The sequence below is a fragment of the Monopterus albus genome, unplaced genomic scaffold (genome assembly GCF_001952655.1).
Source record: "Monopterus albus unplaced genomic scaffold, M_albus_1.0 scaffold288.1, whole genome shotgun sequence".
Taxonomy (NCBI): Eukaryota; Metazoa; Chordata; class Actinopteri; order Synbranchiformes; family Synbranchidae; genus Monopterus; species Monopterus albus.
Genome location: NW_018128168.1, coordinates 19,357 through 42,585, shown reverse-complemented (window position 1 = coordinate 42,585; position 23,229 = coordinate 19,357). Strand labels below are relative to the sequence as shown.

General features: G+C 42.9%; 1 protein-coding gene across 1 annotated transcript in view; it reads left to right on the top strand.

Moving 5' to 3' along the window:
• The first annotated feature begins 3,216 nt into the window (after positions 1 to 3,216).
• radil (Ras association and DIL domains) overlaps positions 3,217 to 23,229 on the top strand; it is a 24,565-nt gene continuing 4,552 nt past the window's right edge. The window contains 21 exon segments of the mRNA XM_020622806.1: positions 3,217 to 3,726; positions 5,072 to 5,175; positions 5,268 to 5,292; positions 5,424 to 5,530; positions 5,933 to 6,213; positions 6,215 to 6,351; positions 9,553 to 9,668; positions 9,769 to 9,954; positions 10,029 to 10,701; positions 11,388 to 11,518; positions 12,703 to 12,740; positions 12,888 to 13,039; positions 13,212 to 13,324; positions 13,533 to 13,649; positions 14,872 to 14,995; positions 17,618 to 17,790; positions 18,181 to 18,331; positions 19,034 to 19,254; positions 19,777 to 20,110; positions 20,887 to 21,026; positions 21,514 to 21,653. Of these exon segments, the coding sequence (XP_020478462.1) occupies positions 5,447 to 5,530; positions 5,933 to 6,213; positions 6,215 to 6,351; positions 9,553 to 9,668; positions 9,769 to 9,954; positions 10,029 to 10,701; positions 11,388 to 11,518; positions 12,703 to 12,740; positions 12,888 to 13,039; positions 13,212 to 13,324; positions 13,533 to 13,649; positions 14,872 to 14,995; positions 17,618 to 17,790; positions 18,181 to 18,331; positions 19,034 to 19,254; positions 19,777 to 20,110; positions 20,887 to 21,026; positions 21,514 to 21,653 (3,311 nt within the window). The 5' untranslated portion in view covers positions 3,217 to 3,726; positions 5,072 to 5,175; positions 5,268 to 5,292; positions 5,424 to 5,446.

The following is a 23,229-nucleotide window of genomic DNA, read 5'->3' as shown; positions in this document are numbered from 1 at the left end:
AACTGATGATTTACTGTGATTTCCAATTCAAGCATGACTGTAGAAAGATATTTTTTGGTTCTAGTTTTGAAGACTTTGCCTGTGTGCTTCCACCCTTACTAGTAGACGATCAAGCATATTTATTGAATTCTAATAGTTTACTGTTTTTGATTGGGTTTAGTAAGTGAAGATGTCATCAGTACTATTTATACAGTATATATTTATCAGTGATGTACAGTATATGTCAGCTATATTTTCTTCTAATGTAGTGTAGCTGATAATCTTCATTAGCTCCATCCTAATGAATGGGACCCATTAGACAGAGTTTGTCAAAGCTACATGGTTGAACCTCCGTGGGGGAAACCAGTCAGACTCAGCACTGCCAGAAGACTGATGCACTGCCACAGCTGATAGCACACTACTACCATATACGTCTCACACTTGAAAGGAAACCGAAGCTATAGTTATGTGGAACAATCTGGTCCAATATTAAGGCATCTCAGGTGTGTGTGTGTGTGTGTGTGTGTTTGTATGTATTCTATACTATCTGACTCCCATGAATTCAAAGCCTCTAATCAGCTTAGTCTGTTTACACGTGAATGTATGCATGTTGAATACATAAAATGTATATGCGAATATGTGCTCAGTGTTAAACTGTATGTGGTGACACAATATATTGGACAAGCTTGGACAGTAAGATAAATGTGGGTAGAGGAAGGTCAAATAGTCTAGTATTCATAGGTGTAAAAAGTCATTTTTTAAAACATCTGCTGCTTTCCGACATCTTTTCCCTGCTGTTTGTCTCTCAGGATTTGGATCATTTCAGTTTAAAAGCTTGTGAAGGTACAGTCGAGGACTGCTAAAGCTGGTCTGAATGTTTGGGTGCTGTCTGCAGCAAGGAAAGTGATCCAATAGCTGTGAAACAGCGCCACTCCATACAGCCTCACTTGATTATTCACATCCCCAAGTAGGAATACAGTTCCCAAGGTTTTCTGCAAGATTTAACATATGGTTAATATTAATAAAATAAACAGGAGCAGCCAGACACTGACATAAAACTACTACAAATATAATAGCAGTAGATGTGTTTATAGAGAAGGATTAAAAAGCATTCCTTGATTAAAGTTACAAATCTCAGTACAATCTTCTGCAAAAGCCACAAAGTTTGCAGTTAGCTTTTCATAACAATACACTGTGACAAACACTTATTAGATGCATGAGGCCAATTCTTTTTTCTTTCAAGTAAGTGCAGTAGTTCATGAGGAAATAAGGAAGACAAAAAAACTGCCTTATCTTACAGGTCATTTCAGAACTTACTGGATCCACACATAGATGTAGATCCAAACCAAAAACTAATCATTTCTTCCTCAGGCCAAGACCAAACCTGACGCCCTTTAAGCTTACAGACAAACAGTCTGACAACCAAACAGAAAATGGACTGAAAACAATATATTGGACAAAGGTAACAAATCTGCACATTTGTAATGAAAGAACTGCTGCACTGATGTCTGCCTGCCCCTGAACAGGTCTTGGGGTTTCAAATATACTTTAATTTCAGATTTTAATGTGGATTTCTCAGTATCAAAACTTAATAAACACACTGTGGTTTAAAAATAAACTGGAAGTAACACAAATTTTTATTATCGTTGGTTGCGGTTTAGTTTTTTTACTCAGCAGGGAGTGTCTATTTAACATCAGAATACATTTAGTGACTCGCTGTTTTTATACTGCAGAAAGTTCAGTTTGAAACTCCAGATATCTATCAGGGTATCTTTTGGTATTTGTACCCTGAATGTGTACTCGAGCCTCAGAGTACTCGGGAGATTATATCTGCAGTATTCAGACACGTTCTGCAGTCAGGTTTAGCCCCTCTGAGATAAAGTATTTGAGGATTTGACTTGTGTCTGTCTTGTCTTGATTACGTGTCTCATTCAGACTTATTCTGTGGTGTCATAAACTCTCCACAAAGCCTTCATGGTCCTTCTGTACATTGTTTTATAGATGTGATTGTGGCTGCTGAAACTCTCAGTGCTGCTGGTGTTTTCTTCCTGGTCCTACAAGACTGATGATATTATCCCATGTTCTTTCTCTAGTTTTCATATTAGCTGTTGTGTCTGTGGTGCTTTTGTGCTGTGACAAGCCTATACTGTATATGATAACAACAATGCTTTTATCTTTTCTATTCCTCTTGTAATAAAAAAGCTTTTTCATGCAATATATTCCTGGATGCAACGATTTATAATGTTTCACCTCTCCGGTAACTAACAACTTTTTGTCTACATAGGCTCTTGAGAGTACGACTGCATCATTTGGAATTATTTGAAATATGCTCTAGCTATTATCTACAATGCACGTACATTCAATATGCATTCATATTTGAGAAGTTGTTAAAAATCTGAAAAGAGCTTAAAATGTTAATATAAAACCATACAAATGTGGGAACAATACATTTAGCCTTTTTTCATTTGATGAATGAAACACTGTACTTTGACTACTGTATAACTTAGAATTTCAAAATGGTAACTGATAACCAAAAACATCAAGACTAGGCCCTAAATATCTATGAATGATAAAAAAAAATAAATAAATAATGCTTAGCTTCTAGATACTTGTGAATGTGTTTACTGGCCTATTTATGTCCCCTTAAAGTGAGACTATGACGTCACCATACTCACAAACAGGATACTGAGTTTTTGCTGAGACTGCATCATTAATTTGTGAATTATAAAAGCCACACTTCTCAAAAATATTTTGTAGTATTATCATATATTCACATTATTGATTATGGGTCCATTGTGAGTGATGAATTTCTCTATGCAACACAATAGAGGGAGGTAGGCTACATTTATTTCTTTATTCTGTTCAGACATTTACTGTTGAAACAAATGCACTGTGGTCTTGGCACATCAGGAATCCCTTTTGTCGGCTTCATTTTGAAAAGTTGCTTAGGTTTATCCATAAAATATAAAAAAGGACCTTAAATCTGATGATTCAAAGTGTGTAATGTGCAAGTGGAACATTGTGTACCTGCTAGCATGAACTGCTCCCATCACACTAAGCTGGACATCACTCAACTTCCACAAATGTGATGTGGGAACCTGAAGCCTGCATTGCACATAACTACACTGAGAATGGTCACAGGAGACATCTTGTAAGTTACAAGTTTGAACTGAGAAATATGTGCTATAGGAGGGAGGAGTATATATATGTTATTATTATTATTATCATCATTGGCATTTAAAATAAAATCCATATCTAACGCTGATTACTATTCAAAGCAATTTTATATATCCTCCAAAGTGCTTTAATATTGATCACTATGGACCTTATGTCCTGGTCGTGCCTGTGCCGCCAGTGGCCACCAGGTGGAGCCCTCTCCTCCTCCCACTCGGGTGTCAGCGCAGGTGCGTCGAGGTGAAACAGCGCGGAGAGCTCGGGTGTTTCCGTCACGGCTCGGCAGCGAACAGCTCTGGATGTGGGAATGCGGTTGCAGGCGGTGGGCATAGCTGGACACTCGGCCGAGATGTACCTACAGGAGCAGGAGGTCTGTGCGGCTGGCTGTCGTCCAAGTTAACGGGTTGTCTTAGGACGGGAGCCCCGGACATCTGGGAGTCGCTGGGAACAGGGCAGCTTGGCGTTTCCCCCCGAGTTGTACTGGGGATTTTCCGCCTTGTAGGGGAGACGGAATGAGAGAGAAGCCAGGAAGGATTCCCCAGCACTATGGAGCCACGCATTGCAGGCAGCAGCGTGAGTACTAACGCAACAGACACCCAGGAGAGCCCCCGGGGGACTGGGCTCGTTGCTGCTGGAATCACACCCCAACTTTTCCATGACCTGCTTTTTACGTGCGGCCAAAGCTCTTAGCACCCGCATAGTTAAAAACAACTGTTTTAATTTAATTGTTGTTGTGTTGTTCGGGCGTCGAAACGACGTTCAGGCTAATTGATAATTCATTGCGTGTGATGAGCTCGACTACCATCATTAGACGCACCTGCCGGGCGTGAGAGGCCGCGCCTGGCGAGTCGTCAGCGGATTCGTTTCTGAGGATTCTCTGCTGCCTTTTGTCGCTACGGCGGTTGCTACTGACGACCACTGAGCCCGAAGACGCAAACAGACGGACGGACACAATATAAAGGGCCACCCCGTAGTAACCACAAGTTCTGACCAGTTCTGTGCAGCCTGTTCTGACCGGCTGCTTCTTTCTAACCCAACATTTAACTCTGACCTTCTCCTTGTCCAGGCAGCAAGTCAAAGGGTGCTGGAGAAGTTGTAGTTTGTGACGAGGTGACCAAATGTAACACAACCTCCTGGGTCACAAACAACCCGCCAATGCAAAATTTAGGCCTCTATCTCAGTTTTTTTTCTGTGTAGGTGAAGGAGGGTTTTGTTGGTCCCAGGATTGAGTTAATTTTGGCCAAGTAGCCAGATTACTGTGGATTAGAAGGCATTTAAAATAGTCACATTATCCCACTGTGCTTGCAGAGTCGGCTTCAACAACACCTTTAAGGCTCCCTGTCAAATATGAGCTGAAATATAAGTGGGTAAGTGCACACGTTGCACTTAAAACACTCCATGAGGTGCAGCTTTTACCTGATGGCCAGTCCACTGCTGCACTGGCTCTGGAGGGACATGGACTCCAAACTGACCCGTCTATGGATACAGGCAGATGAAAGATTGAACATTGTACATTTATGCTCTATTTTAAGCGGTTTCAAGTTATAGATGACGTTTTTACAAGAGAGTGGGGAGTAAAATTCATTTAGAAAGTCAAATGAAGGACACTGCAAACATCTGTAGAGTGGAGCAGAGGTTACACCAGAACACAATGGGCAGCAGTTCTGATAATTACTCCATCATGTGAGTCATTTATCAAGTAAAAGGTGCCAAATATCTGGTGATTTAAGCATCACAAAGTGGGCAGTTTACTGTTGTTCTGTTCCTTTTACTTCATTGTAAATTGAAAAATTTGGGCAGCTCTAATATAAAAGTCACACTAATTGAGAATAGACACAACAGAATTTTTCAGAAGAGCAGAACATTTTGTTTTAGTACTGAAATTCAGTTTTTATCGTTGTGTCTTTTGCTTCTCCAGTGTGAAAGGTGACAGTGAAATTAAATGCAAAGCTTCTGACCCTCGACTCTGAACCTTTACCTGGTCCTGCTGCACATAGAGGCGACAGCATCGACCGCATTGAGGTACTTGCCAGACACGTGCATGCCCACAGTTTTATTTATCATATAGTGATTATGATACACATTTTACATGGTAGATTCTCTTTACCTTTCAGATTTACAAATGTTCCACCAGTAAGGGTAAGATGTACAGTAGCTGTGTGTCCATCATCACCTTTAATACCTGTACTTAATGTGTGTAGCCTGTAAATAGTTGAATCCTGCATGGTGGATCCAGACAGAGCATTTAAATGTGTGTCCTTCCTCACTAGTGTGTGAAGCCAACAGCAGCATCATGTTCTACGGTTCTTCTTCTGGGGCCAGTATGTCCCTGCCATCCAAGAGCCGCCTCAAACGCCAGAGCAGAACCTTCACACAGGTAAACATGCACGCACACTTATACACACATTGTCATGTTGGTAAGAAGCCTCTTAATCTCAAGAATGGTCAGTTCAGGCAAATTTGTGTGTTGATGTGTGCATTGAGCTTAATGCACAGGAGCGTGGCTGCAGACTCGGCTTGTTTAAATGTCCTTATTCAGCGCTGTGAAGATGTCAAAGTTTTATTTATCTCCAGTTTTTTGGGGTGGTGGCAGAAATCCCAGAGATGAGCATCTCCAGCCTTTGGCAGTAAAACCCAAAACAATATATGTAGCTGCTCTAGGCAAATGTTTTTTTTGTAATTTGAGTGAACTGACCCTTTAAAATAAACAAATTAGACATAAAATGTCTGCGACACTGTGGCGTTACAATGCATTCGGTACTGTCTGTCTGTTCACCAGGTCCTGTACCGTACTCTGAGTTACAGAGACCGCGTTCCAGCAGAAGCTGGAACAAACACCCGAGGAGACCGGCGCACGACCACTGAACCCCCAGAGCGACCGGTGGATGACCCAGCCGAGCTCTCCACACAGAGCTCGGCCCCTGGGGTGCTGAAGATTTTTGGAGATGAAATCTGTGCCGGTGCCAACTACAAAAGCGTCCTGGCCACTCCACGTTCCAGTGCGCAGGAACTGGTCAAAGAGGCACTCGAGCGTTACTCCCTCAACAAGGACGCTGCGTGCACTCGGGGACAATGAAAAGCCGTTGTTGCTCCAAGAGCTGTGGAAGCCCCGAGAAGGACACGCTCGCAGATTTGAGCTGCGCAGGAGAGCTGAGGTGGAGGAACTCAATGCCAAGGAGAAGGACACCATCACTGCTGGTGAGGAAACACAAAAAGACACAAAACACACACGCACACAGCAGCTGGTCTAATCCTCTTCTTAACATGTCAGTCTCAGCAGAAGTGTACAGCTCATTAGCTCTTCTGAAGTGATTGTGTGTGTGTGTGTGTGTGTGTGTGTGGCAATGCAGAAGAGTTACTGTCACAGTTATTCTGTAGAGAAGTTATAGCTCCTGTGTGATTAACAGTCTCATGTCATATGGAGGTGCTGTCCTGTGAACACAGTTTCTTTTAAAGACACGTTAGCATGTGCAGCTGGGCATGCTAGGAAACACGTGTGCACACACACCAACACGCACACAGAAAGAGTGCAGTAGAAATGCACGGACAGCTGCTCGATTGATTGAGTGAAAGCTGAGTCCTATGTGACCCGAGGTGTGGGCGCCCTGGTGTTTTTATGAATGAGATGTCACTACTACACTGAGATGATTTCGTTTTTCTATGTTCACGGCGGCTCACACCTGAACTGTGTACATGCAAGTGACATTACAGTTTCCTGGTCAGATTGATTCTGTTCTCTTGATAGATTTTAGTAGATATATGTGTAAACAAGTTACACAACCTCAAGAAAACATCTGTAGTGCAGTAAATAGTGTGTGATTGTGTCTGTTTGGAAAGTGTGATGTGACCTTTATGTGAAACTGGTTTGTTGATTGATGAAAAGTTTGCCATTTATGTACATGCTCAGCCTTGTGCAGCCTGTTGAGAAGATTCATAAACACCCAGTTAGTGAGCAGTAGTGTTCAGAGAGAGAGAGAGAGAGAGAGAGAATGTATTTTTAGCTCCACAGTCAAAGATTGCACTTTGCAGTAACATTAACATTTCTCCTGAAGCATGCCAGGGTTTATTGGTTGCTATGTCATCCTCTGTGGTAGCCAGAGAGCTGGCCAGCAATCTGTTGTTGTTTTTATGTTGTAAGGTACAGTTGTATAATTTTCAGATGGCACAGAATGAAACATTAACCAGTTTGTAAAAGCATGAAGCCCTGACAGGATAAGACGCTCCATACTTTTCTCACTTGATATATGATGTAAATGTAAATGCTGCGTTTTCATCATGTCGTCTGCATCGTTTTCATAGTTTTGTTACTGATGGTCTTAGGTTGATAAATGTGCATTTGTTGTGGATGATTTTCAATTTGGTGAGCATGTTGTATATAGTTATAACAATGTACAGTTGCCTCAAAGTAAACTGCATAGTGGTTCTGTTCATTGTAGTGTTACACTGTGGTCTAATGGGGTTTTTATTTGGAGCTTAGCAGCACAGAGAAATAATATTAGGCTACAGAGACAGTGCAATAAGCAAAATATAGATTATCTCCAGCCTATTCCAAGTGTTTGTACTATCTTTAAAAACACTGCAAGTACAGTTACACAACTACAACTTCTACCTTTCGTCTAGCGTGTGAAAATATAGACAAAATACAGTTGCTTCAAAAAGCGTTTGGACCCCTTTGTTTTGTTTTTTTTTTACATTTTGTGTTGTAGATTTTATTGTAAATGGATAAAATTGTCATCATGCCTGTAATGACAAAGTGAAAACATGAGTAAATTTAACCAAAATTGAAATCTCATTTGCAAAACTATTTTGACCCTTACTTCTGTACTTTTTAGAAGATCACAGCTTTGGGATTCTGTTCCTACCTGCATTTGGGCAGTTTATCCCGTTCTCTTTGGCAGATCCCTTCAGGCTCCAGTGCTCTCGATGGGAAAACAGCTTCAAGTCTCTCCACATATGTTCTATGAGTTTTAATTCTGGGCTTTGACTGGGCCACTTAAGGACAGTCAGACTAGTCCCATTAATTATATTAATGCATGTTTTTATTTTCACACTAACCCTTTCTCTCTTGTGTTATGTATAAAGCTTACATATTACAGAGGCTCCTTTCTTTCTCTTTCTCTGACTTGCCTTTTTCTCTCCCCTCGGTGTAAATGTGAGCATGCACATCTGTGAACTGTGTGTATTCTCACATACACTTTGTTTAATGAGATAGCACTGTAAAGGTACTGTAGGATTTTCATGATATGCAGTGGCCAGAGAAAGAATGATGCATGCAGGTCTGATCCACAGCTATAGGCGGCGCTTGTTTGAGGTTAATGCTGCCAAAGGAGCTTCACCCAGTTATTAAAGCCAACAGTTCACTTACTTTTTCTTACTACTGTACATGAACACATCACAGCCAAGTTAACTGTAATTTCATCAGAAAGTGATTTTATTCTACTTCTCTGACTCTTGTCTGAATAAAAAATGGAATCATTACAGAAATGAAAGACAAAAAACCCCCGATCTGATTCACAAAGGAGCCTGTTATTAAGTTATTAATGTGACTGTGATATGTTAAAAGACAAATCCTGTGCCGAAACCTTTAACTCTGTATCGGTCCTCACCAAACTGGTGATGTGACTGACTAGAAGCATCACAGACCTTTTTGCTCCACACTGCATGTTTGTCTTATGCTGTGTATGTTCATTGGTGTATTCTGTGCTTGGTGTTTTGATGAGGGGGTGTTTTCTCAGCTTCCCCCCGTCTTAACCCCTCCCACCCTGCTGTAGGGCCCAAAACTCCCCAATTCCTGGCGGCTCTAATGGGTCGGTCCGGGCTTGGCAAACACAGGAGCTCCCCCCTGCGATCTGGTCGGGTGGTACAGTCCAGCTCTAAAGGTGGGGACTGGCCTCAGGTAGGGTGGCTGTCAGTCATTGCCATGGAGACCACCTCTACCTGTGTTGTCACCAGCGCCACCCCCATTGCTAGTGATCCAGTCAGTGTGAGTGTGTGTCAAACTGTGTGAGCCATCGCATGGCCTCAAATTCTCTAATGCACATCATGAGGAAGGCAGAGTTTACATTTCATCAGGTTCAGTGTTGTGAGACATGCTGTGCTGCTCCATTCAGAGCCATTTACTTCATATGACTGGTTTTACTTGGTTTCCTCTCAGCTCAAACATGACTGTTGCATTCTTGTGTCACTGCTGCCTGAGAAGTTACTTTATCCAGAATTATGAGTCAAACATACATGCTAACAATGCACATCATGTTAAAGTACACCTTTTTTTTCTGTTGTCTTCAACTCCTCTTTCCTTTTGCTCCTTTTTATTATTCTCTACCTGTTCTTCCTGTTGCCCTTCTCTCTCTCTCTCTCTCCTTGTTCTCTTGCTTGCTGTTCCTCTCTGCCTCCCTGTAGATATTAATGCCCAGGCTCGTAAGCTCCAGAGGAACAGGGCGAAGGGGACGCTGACCCTGCCCCGGTCCAGCAACTCATCCTTCTGCCGCAGCCTCAGTGAAACCAGCCTCAACCAGGTGGGGCGTCCTGTTGAAGCCTAGTCAGGATGATTGATTGTTATTATTCATGGGACTCTTAGCAGCCTGGAGTAAATCCTGGAAGCTTATGTGTTTTCAGCTGGGAGTAGGAGAGGAGGCCAAGCGTTATTACTCCACCCTGCCTGGGCCCGTGAGGGGCTGTGAGCGTGAGGTGGCCTCCAGCGGCCGGAAGAAAGAGGAGGGGAGTCAGGGAGGAGGTGGAGGGGTGAGGCACTCTCTGTACCAGTCCCCTCACCTCCTCTTGCTGCAGGGATTCAATCGGCAGGTGAGGACAGTGTTTTGTTCCAGACTTCTGATGTGTGTGATCATATAGTGACATGTTGTGCTGTGTGTGTGTAGGACTGCCTGGTGTAAGAGCAGCACACTGGCGGCCAGGAGACCCCATCAGCTCGGCCCAACATCTGTCTGTTTTCTCCTGCCCTCCTGCCCCTCCACTGCCGCCTCCGCCGAGTCCCCGCACCTCGTCGCCACGCCAACAACAGCAACAAGGCAGAAGAGCTGACGGAGAGTCAGCGGTTCTGTGTTGCTGTTGAGCCTGTCCTCCACGCCACAGTTCTGGTGAACTTTTCCCGCTGTGAGCGCTCCACCACTCTGCGACACGGTGACCTCCTCTCCTTCGGAGCTCATTATATCTTTCTGTACAAGGACCCCACGGGCGCTAAACCTCTGCCTGCTCAGACCTTGGCACGTCTTCGCACCCTGGGGCAGCTATATGATGCCGGCATGGAGGAGGGGGAGGGGGGGACTCAGACTTGTAAGATGTGCGGTTCTGTGCTGAAGGACAGAGCAGCACAGTTGTCGAGCGCTCCGGCAGTTAGACGCAACTTCAAACCTCACCTGGTGAAACCCCACAGCGGGGGGACGAGAGCAGGAGGACACCTCAGTGTGTCGGGTGGAGAAGGAGGTGGGGTAGGACGAGGAGGAAGTCAGAAAAGGAGGCTGCAGCTGGAGTTTGACCAGGCTCATGAAGACCAGCTGTTAAACAGGATTGTATCTCTAATAGAACCCGGAGGTCTGTGCTCTTACTTACAGTATGATAGAGAAAATAAGACTTTACTGTAGGTAGACTTACATGATGCAGTGTCTTATCTCAGTGAATGTGCTGGGTTGGAATTAAAGTTTCACCTCATTGAAACAAAACAAAACAGTTCTCACATGGGTTTAACTTTGTGTGTTGTGCTCATAGCACTGAAATGTTCAGCTGTATCTCTTATAAGAAAAGAAAATGATCCTAACTCTAGAGCTGTAGTACTTCTGGCCCATTAATTACACACACTGTGTCTCACAGCTGTAACCGGTTCAACCACAGAGGCAACGTTTTCCTGGTTTCATTTAAATACTCAGTAATTAACAAAGCGGAAAAGATTAGCAGAAAGTCTGAAGCTTGTGTTCCAGCTATTCTGTTAATCATCTTCTGACCCCTTAGACTTGTCTTGTGACAGTTTATGTATTGACTATGGGTCAAGTGTAACAGTGGGAGTGAGTTTTAATTTTGTGAGCAGCACACAGACATACTGGTTACCTCCACTGTACTGGGGTGGCAGCAAGAATCTCAGAAACTTGTATTTTGAAACTTGAAAATATAAAACTGCAATTCCTTTTATGGTTGGATATTGTTGTTTTTTTTTTTTTTTTGTTTGTTTGGTTTTTTTTTTTTTTTGGGTGAACTGACCCTTTAAACCTTTGTCTGTTTACCAGGAGACGACCACAAACTGACGCCGGCCTACCTGTTGTGTCTGTGCATTCAGCACTCTGCCTCAGCCTTCCCACCTGGGAGTTTTGGAAAACTGCTGCTCAAGATCGTGCGGCGAATCCAGACCATTGCGTGGGTCAGTGTCTGCTCATCTAACTGTCCATCTCTGTGGTCTCTGATAAGGTGGCCTCATGGATAAGAAATGGGAAGCCATGTCGGGTCAGGTGAAGAGTTAAACAGGGTCACATGTCTCCATAGCAACAAACCATAGGAATAGTTTGGGGATTTAGATGAAAATTAATAATTTGATATATTCTTATTTTGTTTTTGTCAAAGGAGGGACCTTCAGGACAAGGGCTTCCCAACATGGCTGCGTATTTTTTGAAATATCGGTGCCAGCGTGACACCCGAGTTAATCAGTGACATCAGGGTTAAATGAAAACAGACTAAATAAAGTCTTAAATTGTAAACTTTTTCTGATTTATATTGGAAAAATAACCCTAATAATGCGTCCAAGGATTCCTGTCCCGGTTTAGATACTACATTTTGGTACAGAGGTTTGTTACACGGCCCTACCAGCCAGTAGATTTGGAAAATACCGTCTATACCAAACTCTAGAACTCCTCACAGAACTGAACCTACAGGTTAATGGATTTATGCCACTTAATTGTAGCTTCTGTTGCAGTTTTTTTTAAATTGATTAACAGTTTCATTATTTAAACCTGAAAATGGGAACATTTAAATGATTGTAAATCTCGAGGTCTCCCCAGGACCCTGCCAACCAAACCAGCTCCTGACACAGCCTCATGTGATGATCTAAACAGAAGCCATGCTTGTATATAAATGGCTTTTGCTGTGTGAAGTATTGTCTCTGCTCTCTTTCTTGAAGAGTTTTGTTCTATAAAGTGTACAAAATGTATATTCTTGGGAGTAGTTTATGTTTCAGGTGGAGTGGCCTGCTTCTGATATAAAACACTGCATGGTTTTGCCTACCATGTCTAGGTCAAAGGTTTTATATCTTCAAAAAGTCTTATCGAGAGATAGCTGGTGCAAAGACAGACAGGTAGGCGGGTGAAGGTGGGTTATATTTAGTTTATAATTAGGGTCATTAAATTGGGGGTAAGGTAATTATCAAAGTGCGTCACTGTAATTGTGCTAGGTTTTGTAAATATGATAGTGGTATTTTTTTCTGCCAGTTCGTGATAGTGTCACAAAGTGTGGCTCTCCTACACACATCCTAAAAGTTTAATGAGCAGTTAATTGCTGTGTGTGTGTGTGTGTGTGTGTGTGCGCGTGTGCGCACGTGTGTGCGCCTTGCAGGAGAAGACAAAGGAGCTGGCTCAGAAGCAAGCTCAGCAGTGAGTATCATTTTCCAGTTTGTGTTAGAAAGAAAGAGAGCATGTGCGCTCATGTACCGAATGCGAGTATAATTATCGGCGTGACAGTACGTCCACCAAACTCGACTTAATCCTCCACTCTTTGCATACACGTGTGTGTCCGTGTAGCCAGGACCCGGCCTCCCTGTCTCTGTTGAGCATCTCAGACCTGGTCCCAGACCTACAGACCATCTTCTTCTGGATGTCCAACTCCATCGAGATCCTCTACTTCATACAGCAAAGAGCACCAGCATACACACACGGCATAGAGACACTGCAAGGTACATACACACACACACACACACACACAGGGTCGAAATGAAGAGTGTGGGAACAACTTGTATGAAGAGTCATTAATCACACTGGCACACCGTACACACTGATACAGCTACAGCAGTGCTCTCACTCTCTCTCACTTTCACTGTACAATAAGCCGCTGTCGTCTGTGTCTAGGCTCAAAGGAGTCACTGCTGTCGGCGACCATATCAGCCAATGAGGAGGCAATGACTATCCTGGAAGAAGTCATCATGTACACTTTCCAGCAATGTGTCTACTATGTCACCAAGGTAATCTGTCACTGAGCCAAAGCCATCTTCTTAATGAACAAGTCATTTATCTTGTTTTAAAGTCGGGCTAGATGAATATTAACAGACCCACATTCACACAGAAGACCTGAATAAGATGTTACACACACACACACGCACAAGTTCCTTTCAGATCACTTCCATCTTCACACACGTCTTTGTCTTTGTCTTTGTGTGTGTGTGTGTCCAGGCTCTGTATGTAGTGTTACCAGGTTTGTTGGACTGTAATCCATTCCCAGTCGACAGCTCTGAACCCTGCTGGAAAGGAGGCCTCGGGTTTCCTGAACCTGTACGCAGGGTCCTGCAGGTAAGCACATGTATATTATTGTATTGTACGGTTGCCAACTGTCAGGAAGTGTCAGAATGAATAATCCTTTTTTTTCCTCTGTGTATAACATATTGCTCTGCACACAGAATGTTTAAATAGCTTGTTTTAAAACCACCAGACATATTTATACTACTACTCTGCTAGAATTAATAACATTTATGGTTGTTCCATTAACTAATTAAATATTCTTAAATTTACATCTAGTCCTTTTACCTTATTGAAAAACCTGAGCTCAGCAAATATTTTTTGTTTCAAAGCTTTACCTGCTGAAAACAAGACAGAAAAGTCCAGCCTAACTGCACAAGCATCACTTTGCTCAGTCAAGGTCAAACATTCAGTCTAATGAGAAACAATGTGAAGACAGTTGATAAGCATATGTTGGAGAAACCAGCAGCCAGAGGATTAGGGATTTCATCACCATCAAACTTTGTTTCGGACACACTGAGGGTCCATAAACACGAAGGACAAAGGGGGATTTATTTCAAGATCCAAAAAAAGGGAATTTTAAGAAAAGAAACTAAAGAAATCTGACTTCTTGTAAAACTCTGAGATCAGTCTCACAGTGAGAAAAATGCTTTGCTGTACATGCCAATGTGTTCTGGACTTAGTGGGCTTGAAGGTAGTTTCTCTGCAGAAAATATTGGTAGAATTTATGTAACAAAATGAAACGTCATTAGTTATGTAATGCAATAGTTTCTATCAAACACAGGGTGCAGTTCATGGGACATAGTGCACTTCTCTTTACTGTGCTTTACACAGCAAGAAATCTACATGAGCTGACACACATCAGCAAGGTCTAGACCACATCTTCCCTCCACTGGCACCTGGTTCCAATCAAGAGATGGATAATTGAATTAAAATGTGTTCTAGGAGTATTTGTTGGCACCTTTCTGAAATGTTCTTAAACCCCACTGATCGGCCAGTTTGTCACCGATTAATACAAATTCATTTGGTGTTTGGATCTGCAGAATTGTATTCACGGATTCCAGTAGATATCCCACCGGCTCCAAAGATATTATAGTATAATAGGCTGAATTCCGGGGAAATTAGTATAAAATAAATATCTGACTCGGTGAAAGCACAATTTTTCAGTGTATGAAAATTAAACAGCAGTTGACATGTAATGACATGCTGTCTTTTTATAACTACAGTATTTCTGTATTCATTTTTTACGTGTGCGTGTGTGTGTGTGTGCGTGCAGGTGTTTCAGAGTGCCCAGGAGCTTCTGCAGGGTTACCAGGTTCACCTGGAGATCCAGGCTCAGATGTTTGCGTACCTCTTCTTCTTCTCCAACGTATCGCTGTTTAACCAACTGATGGACAAAGGTAGGGGGAGATATAAAAAGAAAGAAACATGCATATGGACACCATCTTCCATTAGATCTCCCTCAGGATTTTAGTTGCTTCAGAAAGACAGTGTGTGTGTATGTGTCCCTGTGTCCTTGTCAGCACTTTGACAAAGACTAACCCACATTTGTCCTCGGTGTCCTTCTCCTGTCTGCATTCTGTTTCTCCCCCTTACTCCTCCTCCTCCTCACCATCCTTCCTTCTGTCTGGCCATAAGGGGTTGAGACAAAGGTGGGATTGGATGGAGAGAGAGAGAGAGAGAGAGAGAGAGAGGGGAGATCAAGAAGGGGAGGGGCATTAAAAGCAGAGAGAAGGTTGAAGGGCTGGAAGGCCGCTCAGTCGTTGGGATGACCTTGCTAATAGTCTATCACCGTGTCTAAATTCAGAAAATTTTCATTTACTGGCAAATATGTTTGTTTTTAACGATCTGTCACTTCCAACCTCTCCGTGCCCTCCCTTTGCATCTTTAGCCACACACACACTTCTACACACTCATGCACATGCCATATGTCTTCATTAAGCTGGTGGGGACAGGAGAGATCACGTCTGGCAGAGAGAGAAGGAGAAATACCTTTGTATTCATGCAGACACTCCCCTGTCCCCTGCCTCATCTCCACCTCGCTCTCCCCCCTCTCCCTCTCTGTCAGTCTGGCTTTCTCTTCCTCGCTACCCTTTTTGTCACTCATTGATATTTCAGCGCTGATGGTGTCCATGGTAACAGTGAAGTGAGTTTGTAGCAGGTAACGCTGACGTTTGCATCAGGCGCTCTGCAACTCACTCACACACACACACACACACACACACACACACACACACACACACACTGGTAGCCTATATTATTTCACCTTAAGATAAAAGACTCCTGGCAGAATTCAAGATTAAGTGACGCTCTCCTCTGTCATGTATGTTTGTGTGTGTGTCAGCGTGCTGTGTCGTCTTACACCATGCAGACACATTCTATTGTGTAGGTCCTTGTTTGAGAGTGTACGAGTGTGTTTCTGTGTTTTAAGGGGAGTGTATGTGTTTGCAAACCAGTTGCTATGAAGCATTACGACACCTTTGCTAAGAGGTTAAGTGCTGTCTCTTCTATTTGCGATGCCTCATGCATCAATTACAGTATTCCTAGACATAAGCTTATTATAGAGGGAAGTGCATGTGCCAAAACGCATGGCAGAATTTTTGCAGGAGTATGTGTGAGCTGTCACAACGTATCCCTGTCATTTTGTCTGCCTGAGGCTTCCAGTCATATCTAACCCTTATTAAACTGGATATTAAACCTCAGTATTTTTAGATACGCACCAAAACGCATGTGTAGCACCAAGTAAACCATTGACTGCCATCTTGTTGATGTATTCCACTCACTTAGCCCCTGATTTTAATAGAACTCTTTTGTTGTGCTGGCCTTTGACAAAAGCATTCTTTTTATTTATTTATTTTTTAAGGTTTCATCTCTTGGACATGGAATAAACTTATTGTATTCTTTTAACATCTGAAGTGCCTTCTCTACTTTTTTTGTCTGTGAAGCTGGGCTGTTGTCTTTGGTTAGAGGCACCTGACACTTTATTCTGGCAAAGTTCTTGTGGTGGTGTTTGTGTTTGGACAAAATGAACCACTTGAAAACCTTGGTTTAAAGTGAAATAAAACAAAGGGGTTTGTAGAAAAACTAATGTGTGTCTGGATTTGACACTTGTGGTATTTGTATTTACATTGTTATACATCTGCATAAAACACCATGACCTTATGACTGTGACCTCTGTCTGTGGCTGAAGTTAGCTGAACATCAACATGTCGATTCATCTGTTAATCTTTTCAGGTGTTTTTCCAAGAAAGAAAAAACATTTTCATTTGTTCTAGGTTCACAGCGAGACGATTAGCAGCATTTCTTCGTCTCGTACCTTCAGTTTTTCCACTGTTGGTCAAACAAAGCCAGCAGTTTTGAAGACGTGACAGTTATAAGGACAGTTTCCACTATTTTTCTGATATTTTAAGTGCAGTTGTAACAGTTAGTTCCTGGGCTCCACACACACACGTATGGAAATGACAGCTAATCTTTAACTGCACAAGAATTGCAGATTGTTTTTCTACACTTGTTTTATGATTTACACTGTAGTCCATTGTTTGTACCACTCACAGCAGAGGCCTGATCTCACTTTGGAGGATATTTCAAAAAGGTTATAAAGGCATTGTAGCAGGTAATGTGAGGTAATGGAATGGCAGTTTGACACACTGTGGGATGCCAGCTTGACAGATGCTGGATTTATAGTTATCGCCTAACTCTCCCCAGATCTTCCTTTCATTTCTTTGATGTGATACAGAGAAAGAAAGGATTAGGCCGAGTGAGGAAAGCAGTAAAACACAGACCCGGTGTGCTGAGCCCTTCTGTTCCTACACACGCGTGTGGCTGTTGGCTGTTGGCTGTTGCTGTTGTTTGACCGACCTTAATATCAAATTAAAGTTTGATGTTTCTGTTGCTGTACAATAAACGCAAACGTGCATAAAGACACACACTGTTTTAGTCTGCCTTCCTGCAGTGTTTCTGATGAAATATCCCAGCACTCGCATGTTGTTTGTGTGTGTGTGTGTGTGTGTGTGTGTGTGTAGGTCCATCTCGGGGTTGGTTCCAGCGGTCCAAGGTGCTGCAGATTCAAGCCTGTTTGCGGATGGTCATGGAGTGGTCGAGCAGGTCCGGTCTGGGACATCTGGCTGACAAATTCTTCAGCAAACTGAACAGCATTGCCTCCATACTGGCCACACCCCCACAGCAGCTCACACAGGTAATGCGCACACACACACATCCTTGGTGGCAACACTTGAAAATAAATAGAAAACTTAACATATTTAGTTTGATCAAGTCAAACATTGAGGACAGTTGTTTCAAGCAAAAGTACCAGAGACTAGGAAAGATCTTACTGGCTCTAATCAAACAGAGAGGACTGAAGAAAAGTCACCGTCATCATTGGGGGGCTCGGGGCTCAGGATGTAGAGCGGGTGGAGCTATACAAGTATAAGCCATTTACCATTTGTTGATGGATAGTTGTACCACACAGCCAACAGCTCCTGACTGCTCCTCCCAGATCCTCTCGGCTCCCTTGGTTGTTTAGCTGTATGAAAACAGGGCCTCCCAGGACTTCTGATTAATTTCTTGTGTCTTCCATTTTCTGCAGCTGAGTTGGCGAACGTTGTCCAGTGAGCACCCGACTCTGAAACCAGTCCAGCTGCACAGAATTCTTACTCAATACCAGCTCACAGCAGAGATAGGCCCTGTTCCAATATGGCAGCCCTGCAGTGAGGACGAGGCATACATATACAGGACAGGTACACGTGTATACTTTTACTTTTCGTGACCTATGGAAATGAGAGTTATGGCAAAATAAAGCCCTTGTGTTACAGGTTTAATCTCTTTAACCTATTGACAGTTATTACAAACACTTTCAATCTAAAGGTCATCAGTATAATAGTTACAGGGGTTGTGTCCATTGTCGGTTATTCACTGGCAGTGATTTGTGAGTTTGGGTTAGTTTGAAGGACTAATTTGCTACAGGACTAGTATGTATACATGCACAGTACACAGGTTTGGATTCTTGTCTTGGTTTTTTCATCATTTAGGATAATACATCTGCAATAAATGGGACAAAGCCTGGTTTTTCTTATCATCGTATACATAGAATCTTTTCCAGATTCTGAACATCTGTCATCTTTCATTTCTAAATTTTTACCCGTGTTCTTGAACTCTGCACCGAACACTGACCAGAGTTATACGTTCACTTTCATTGTAGCATAATATGGTTTGTTCATCATTAGCATGTTTCTATGTAACATGAGTTGAGGACACACTTCACACACAGAGTTTACAGTACACACCCTATTCAGACAGTTTCTAGCTTACTTGACTACTACACTAGCAGCAGGTAACTAACTAGTAGCTCTAGTTGGCTTTAAATGACATTCATGTAACAAATGTTTGTGCAGTCCTGAAGGTGTGTGTACATGTGTTAACAACAGTTTGTGTGTGTTTAGTGGACCTCCTGGAAAGCTTTGAAAACCACCCTCCCATAGTGCTGCCCAGCGCCGGCTTCAGAGTGGACCTGGACAGCGAGTGTGTTGAAGACAGCATCTACAGACAGCTGCTCTACATCCGCCACTACCTGTGGGGGCTACGCACCAAGACACAAACACACACTCCCAGTGTGCACACACACTCCAATGGAACTAACACAGCTGACTGGCTGGACATTCAGGTCAGAGGACTCATGCGCACACACATCCTGCATACGGCAGTACATTATACTGTGTTTGTGGCAGTAATCCAGACCATGTGCCTCAGCAGCTGTGGCTGTTGAGGAGTTCCTCATAATCCCATAAATGAAAGACAAAACCCCTCTACCCCAGGCACACACACATACTCACTGAAACCTAGACATAGTTAAATCATGGTTAATCTGATTAGTCTTTAGTTTAATTAGTGGAAATGGCTGACTAGACTATAATCCCCAGTGTTGGCGTACCCTCATATGTACACATATACCCGCACACAGAAACACGTATACATTCACAAATATGTGATACTATAAATCATCCAGTAAAATGATTATATAGTCGGTCTCTCATCACCCTGAACTGAGGTGCTATATCTTGAAACAAAGCTTTGTGTGTCCAAATATGTTTTATCATGGGTTAATATGTATTTTCTTCTTCATCAAATCCTTAAATTAGTCCTCATACTGTCTTCTTAAAAGTCTTTGTGTCCCATCCTGACACAGAGGGACTTGGCGCCTCCGGCCCACAACAGTCCCCGCTCTGGGGGTCCCGGGGACGAGGTGACAGCAGAGACAGGGGAGGAGAGAGGACGGGTCTCAGGCCAGTCGCACACACACAGCCTCAGAAGAAACGGCGCCATCCACCACCCACGAACAGCTAATCCAGACCCGTCCTGCCTCTTGACCCCTCCCAATACCCCGCTGTACCCGGACGGAGGAGGAGGAGGGGGAGGTGGGGGGCACGGGCTGATCCCCAGCAGTCAGACTAATGGCTGCACCAGTAGAACTGTGGCAGAATGTAAAAACGCAAATGGACTCATCACCAACGGACTGGAAGGTAGGCTGACATATATACAGGAGGTGGACAAATTATAACAGGAACACACAAGCAGTAATGGAATCTAATACAGAAACAGCCGACAGCCACAGAGTGTGATGAACACCTCTGGCAGGATCTGAACACTGTAAGCTTCACAGAAGTAGTGTTTTAGTAAGGCTGTTGGTCACTTGGAGGTTTTTGTTATTTTGTCCACCCCAAATGTGCAGTTTAAATTGAAACATTGCAGTGCTTTATACACAGAGATGCACAGATCCAATTTCTTCTCTCCAGATTCCTCAGCACAGGGTATTTGCTGGCACCAGATGATCCAGTGCTCTTTTTTCCAAATTTATAATCTCTATCCCACTGCAGGGATCTCATTGGAATATATTTTTATGTAAAGTAGCACAAGGTCATGGCTCTAAAAAGTGAGCTGTGACTGAATTAACATAACCCAAAGCAGAAACACTAAATTTTATGTTTTACAATATATACTACAGACATAAAAGTTTCACTTTTGTGCAGTTTCAGTGCAGTTCTGTAGCTAAAATGCTTGATCTGATTGGTCAGCTGTTGGTCACATGACAGCAGTAACCCTCCTTTAGTCTTATGGTGTAGTGAGGGTGACACCTACAGGCTCCTGTCAGAAGTACATGTTTGTGTGTCAAGCTCTGCAGCTGTGCATGTATTGCAGTATCTGTGTGTTTCTCCTCTGTGTTTGTCCAATCCCGCGGCAAGATCGTGTGTGTGTGTGTGTGTGTTTTTGTGGCTTTGGTTGTACGTGTCCTCTGCAGGGTGTATTAGTGGGTGTGAGTTTCCTTTCCCTGTATCCTCCCCTGGTGCCCCTCCCCTTCCTGATGACTTGTGTGTGGTGTTTGTAGTGGAACTGGACAAGGGACCCTACGGACTGGGCATGGGACTGATAGACGGCCTGGTGAGTAGACATGTTATCTTACCTGTCAGTCCAGGTTTCAGCAGTATGCTTTTGTCTTTGTGAAGCAGTTGGTTTAACAAGTTTAAAAAACAACACAGACACACACTGAGATCATAATGATGCATAAAAGAAATGTCCTATTTTACCACATAGGTTAATTATGATACTGATAATTAGGGAATGACTATTAATGAAAGTAATTCAATATGATGACTACATGGTAACATTGTAAGTTAGCTCTTATTTTAAGCATTAACTGCTAACGTGACATGCAACTGAAGTTTTGTTGCTATGGTTACTTGTAATACCTTGATTTAAAGCTGTGGTTAACCTGTTGATCAGGACTAGGTTTGAGGTGTTAGACAGTTTTAATGGACACCTGCCAGCTAATAAGAAACGAGCATTTTCCATCATTATGGTATAAATGGATTTTATGTTCCTCTACACACACCCACAGCACACACACTAAAACGTTTCCCTCCTGCAGCACACTCCTCTCAACGCTCCAGGGATTTACATTCGGACTCTGATCCCCGACGGACCTGCTGCCTCCGACGGCAGGCTGAGGATCGGAGACCGCATCCTGGCAGTGAACGGCACCAGTCTGATAGGCGCAGACTACCAGAGGTTTGTAACTGGAGATTAATGATAGTGACATTGATTACTGACATTGATGACAGAGTGAGCAGTCTTCCCACAGTGTTAACCATACCCATGACCGTCATCCTCTTAAAGGATAGGTCCGGGATTTACTGACATGCCTTTATGTACGTGGGAATAGATCGTCTACTCTTCACACTGACCCTGAATGTTTCTAAAGGGAATGCACTTAAGCTGTAAAATATGAGGGACAAAATACACAGCCCTTGTTCTGTGCAACAATGCACTCCAAAATTCTTCTGAGGCTTAAATGCAGGTACTGTTATGCTAAGCTAATTTGAGTCTGTATCTTTAAAAATTACATCTATTTAAGATAAATTTGACCCTTTTTGTTCCCCGGAAAGTAGTTCCTTGCTGAGCTGTGGAGGAGGGATACGTTCCACTAGTTAATGGAACCAGGTTTGTACTTGTGTTAAAACAGAGGGAATTCGACAATATTAGCAATGTCGGACATTGAATTTAAGGAGGAATTCACAGTGTTCTAGTGAGGGATACAAAACCTAACTGCGCATCAATATCACAGCATCTCTTGGCATCATAATATGGGAGATGCAGTATGTTGTCATATACTGACAATTGTTTCTATAAAGCTGAATCAGTATCTGTTAAACAGTAAGTAAACTCCTGACTCATCACTGTGGCCTTTAGGAACATTATCTTACACATAACTTTAGATTGGTTGGTTGATACATAACAGCATGTTATGTATTTATTTGCACTTAACCCCTTGTGTGCGCTGTTTCTCTTGTACTGTGGAACTGGGCTCCACCCACTTAACTCTATTTGCAAAAAAGCATATTTATACCCACTTTGAGCACTATTATCCACAACTTCTCCTTTCAAGATTTCTCAGGGGAAATCTGTGGAACTGTTTTTATCATTGCTTGTTTCTTTGTGAACAGCCTGGATAAACACAGACACGAACCATGTTCTCCTTTGCATGGCGCTGATGAAGCGACCCTGAAATGTGATAAACTCACACAAATATAATCCAGACACAGATTCAGAGCAGGTTATACTGGTGTCCCAAAACCACAAACTGCTTCCAGCTGTGAAATCTGCAAAGCAGAAACTTGCTTTAAAGTTAAACACAACTTGACAAACTGCGGCTAACAACAACAAACCAACACATTACGATTAAAACATATCTCTACCCCACAGCTCAGCAAGGAAGTAACTAGGCGACAAAAAAAAGAAGTAATTTGTGTTAAACAGACGAACTTTGAAAGATAATGACTTGAATTATCTTAGTGGGACAGCCAAAGCTTCATTTGAGCCCCATTTTCCACACAGAATGAGGGTTGTGTATTTTGTCCAACTACCCCAAGATACTTGAACTCCTCCACTTGAGGCAGGAACTCTCCACCAACCTGAAGGGAACAAGACACCCTTTTCCGACTGAGAACCATGGCCTCGGATTTGGAGGTGCTGATTCTCATCCCAGCCGCTTCACACTCGGCCGGCAACCGCCCCAGTGCATGCTGGAGGTCCTGGTTTGATGGGGCCAACAGGACAACGTCATCTGCAAAAAGCAGAGACGAAA